Source organism: Geospiza fortis, unplaced genomic scaffold (genome assembly GCF_000277835.1).
Source record: "Geospiza fortis unplaced genomic scaffold, GeoFor_1.0 scaffold171, whole genome shotgun sequence".
Classification (NCBI taxonomy): Eukaryota; Metazoa; Chordata; class Aves; order Passeriformes; family Thraupidae; genus Geospiza; species Geospiza fortis.
The window spans coordinates 3,807,750-3,809,584 of record NW_005054313.1 but is presented as its reverse complement, the minus strand read 5'-3'; the positions used below and the strand labels follow the sequence as shown (position 1 = coordinate 3,809,584).

At 42.8% G+C, this 1,835-nt stretch overlaps 1 protein-coding gene across 1 annotated transcript in view; it reads right to left on the bottom strand.

Annotated features, from left to right (window-relative positions):
• FBN1 (fibrillin 1) overlaps window positions 1–1,835 on the bottom strand; it is a 130,364-nt gene that overhangs the window by 2,030 nt on the left and 126,499 nt on the right. The window contains 2 exon segments of the mRNA XM_031055899.1: window positions 14–188; window positions 1,219–1,450. Of these exon segments, the coding sequence (XP_030911759.1) occupies window positions 14–188; window positions 1,219–1,450 (407 nt within the window).

The window sequence follows — 1,835 nt, the reverse complement described above, 5'->3', positions numbered from 1 at the left end:
AAGGGTCAATTACCTCTGCTTCACTTGCAGTTTCATTAGTGCTCCTGCGCTTCCTTCCTCTCTTGGGATAGCCATTAATTTTACATTCATAACAAGCTTCTGGAGAGAGGGAGTTGTCATCTACTTCTCCACTGAGTGAAAGCTCTTGTCCTTGACCTCTGCCTAGCCCCACTCCAGAAACACAGTGTCTGAGGAAGGAAGAAATTCAAAATTAACTCCAGCGAGACACAGATCTTATCAAAAGCTGCATTTGGGGGACTTTAAGTACAAATAATTAAGCAATCATGTTGCATTCATTTCCTAGGAAAAATTTCTGCTAAAGTCAACAGACAAAATTCTCACTGAATCACAATGAGGCCACTCTTTATTTCAAGAATCTGCCTTCATGTGTTTTTGCCCAAGAGAGACCTGCCAATATTTAACAGTCTTAAAAACACAGGCTTAAGCTCTGAGTTGTTGTTAGTAATTTCTGTTATCCAGCCTGGAACACATTTAAAGAGACCAATTTTCAACAACTGCTGAAAAGTCTGGAGAGTGAGGTCTTTCATAATGCATCCCAAAGCTTTTAGTCACTTACAAACTTTAAACCACAATCTTTCTGCTTTCCATTTGGGTTGCTTGGTCCTATATGATGTACAGCCCTAATACGCCCACTGGGGCAAAGGAAAATTTGTTTTATTGATAAAGCATTTATTTAAAAAATATTAATTTGAAACACAGAAGAATATGGAACATACAAGAACCTAAGAGCATGCAGAGCTGTTATTCCAACCAGCAGGTGAAACCTCTTGTATAATGCAATTTCTTTTTGCAGCTGGTAGGGGGTGTTATTATTAATGTTTGTTTTGTTCCTCTTTAAGGAGACAAGTGAATCACAACAAGGAGTACGAGCTCCCAAGTGCCAACCTCAGAGGACTCGGCAGACTGCTGGGGTATGCAGGAGAGGTGAAAGCAGTAGTTTAAAATGGAGGATTAAACCTGGTAGCCCTGACCAAATTTCAAGCATTAAACCCCTCCCTTTCCATGGTTACCTTTCCCCACCCTCCCCTCCCCCCTCCAATCTCCAAAATCAGTAGGTGCATCCAACTCTTGAGCACCTTCCCAATCCCATCCCTCGTTAATTGCTGACAATCCCCCTGGTTCTGCTGCTTCCACTGCTAAGAAAGGAGTGGACCATGTCCCCTTGGTATCTGTTAGTTTAAAATGAGAATCCCTTACCCTTGTCCTATTCTGAAGTAACCAGGTGGACACCCACAGACGTAGCCACCTTCAGTGTTTGAACAACCATAACTGCATGGGGCTTGTGCAGAACCGCATTCATTGATATCTTGGCAACCTCCACTAAACTGCTCATACTGAAATCCAGTAGGGCACATACATTTATAGCTTCCCAAAGTATTGTGGCAGGATGCTCCTCCACAAATGTGTGCACTGAGACATTCATTTTCATCTGGAAAAGAAGCAGAATATACCATGTTAACTTTTACCCAGGTACAGTCCAGCCTACCCCTTGTATAGGTCATGCTTGGCTGAATGTGCTGCCACCTCAAGTGGACACAGAAAATTGGGCTTGTCCTTCCTCTTGGCTGGGGCAGTGGTCCCTGGGAGATGACTACAAGTGCACAACAGCAACACTGGGGCTGCTCTACAGAAGATATTTCATGCCATGTCAGGTCATGCTCTGAAGAGCAGCGAAACAGAGAAGATGGCTTGTTTTTACAGAAATAGCTGAGAAGGATAAAACTTTGTACAGCCAACAAGCTGGTCAAGTAATCACTTGTTCATAGTGCTATTCAACATTAAAGGAAAAAGAGTAAGGAATCAAGCTCTGACAC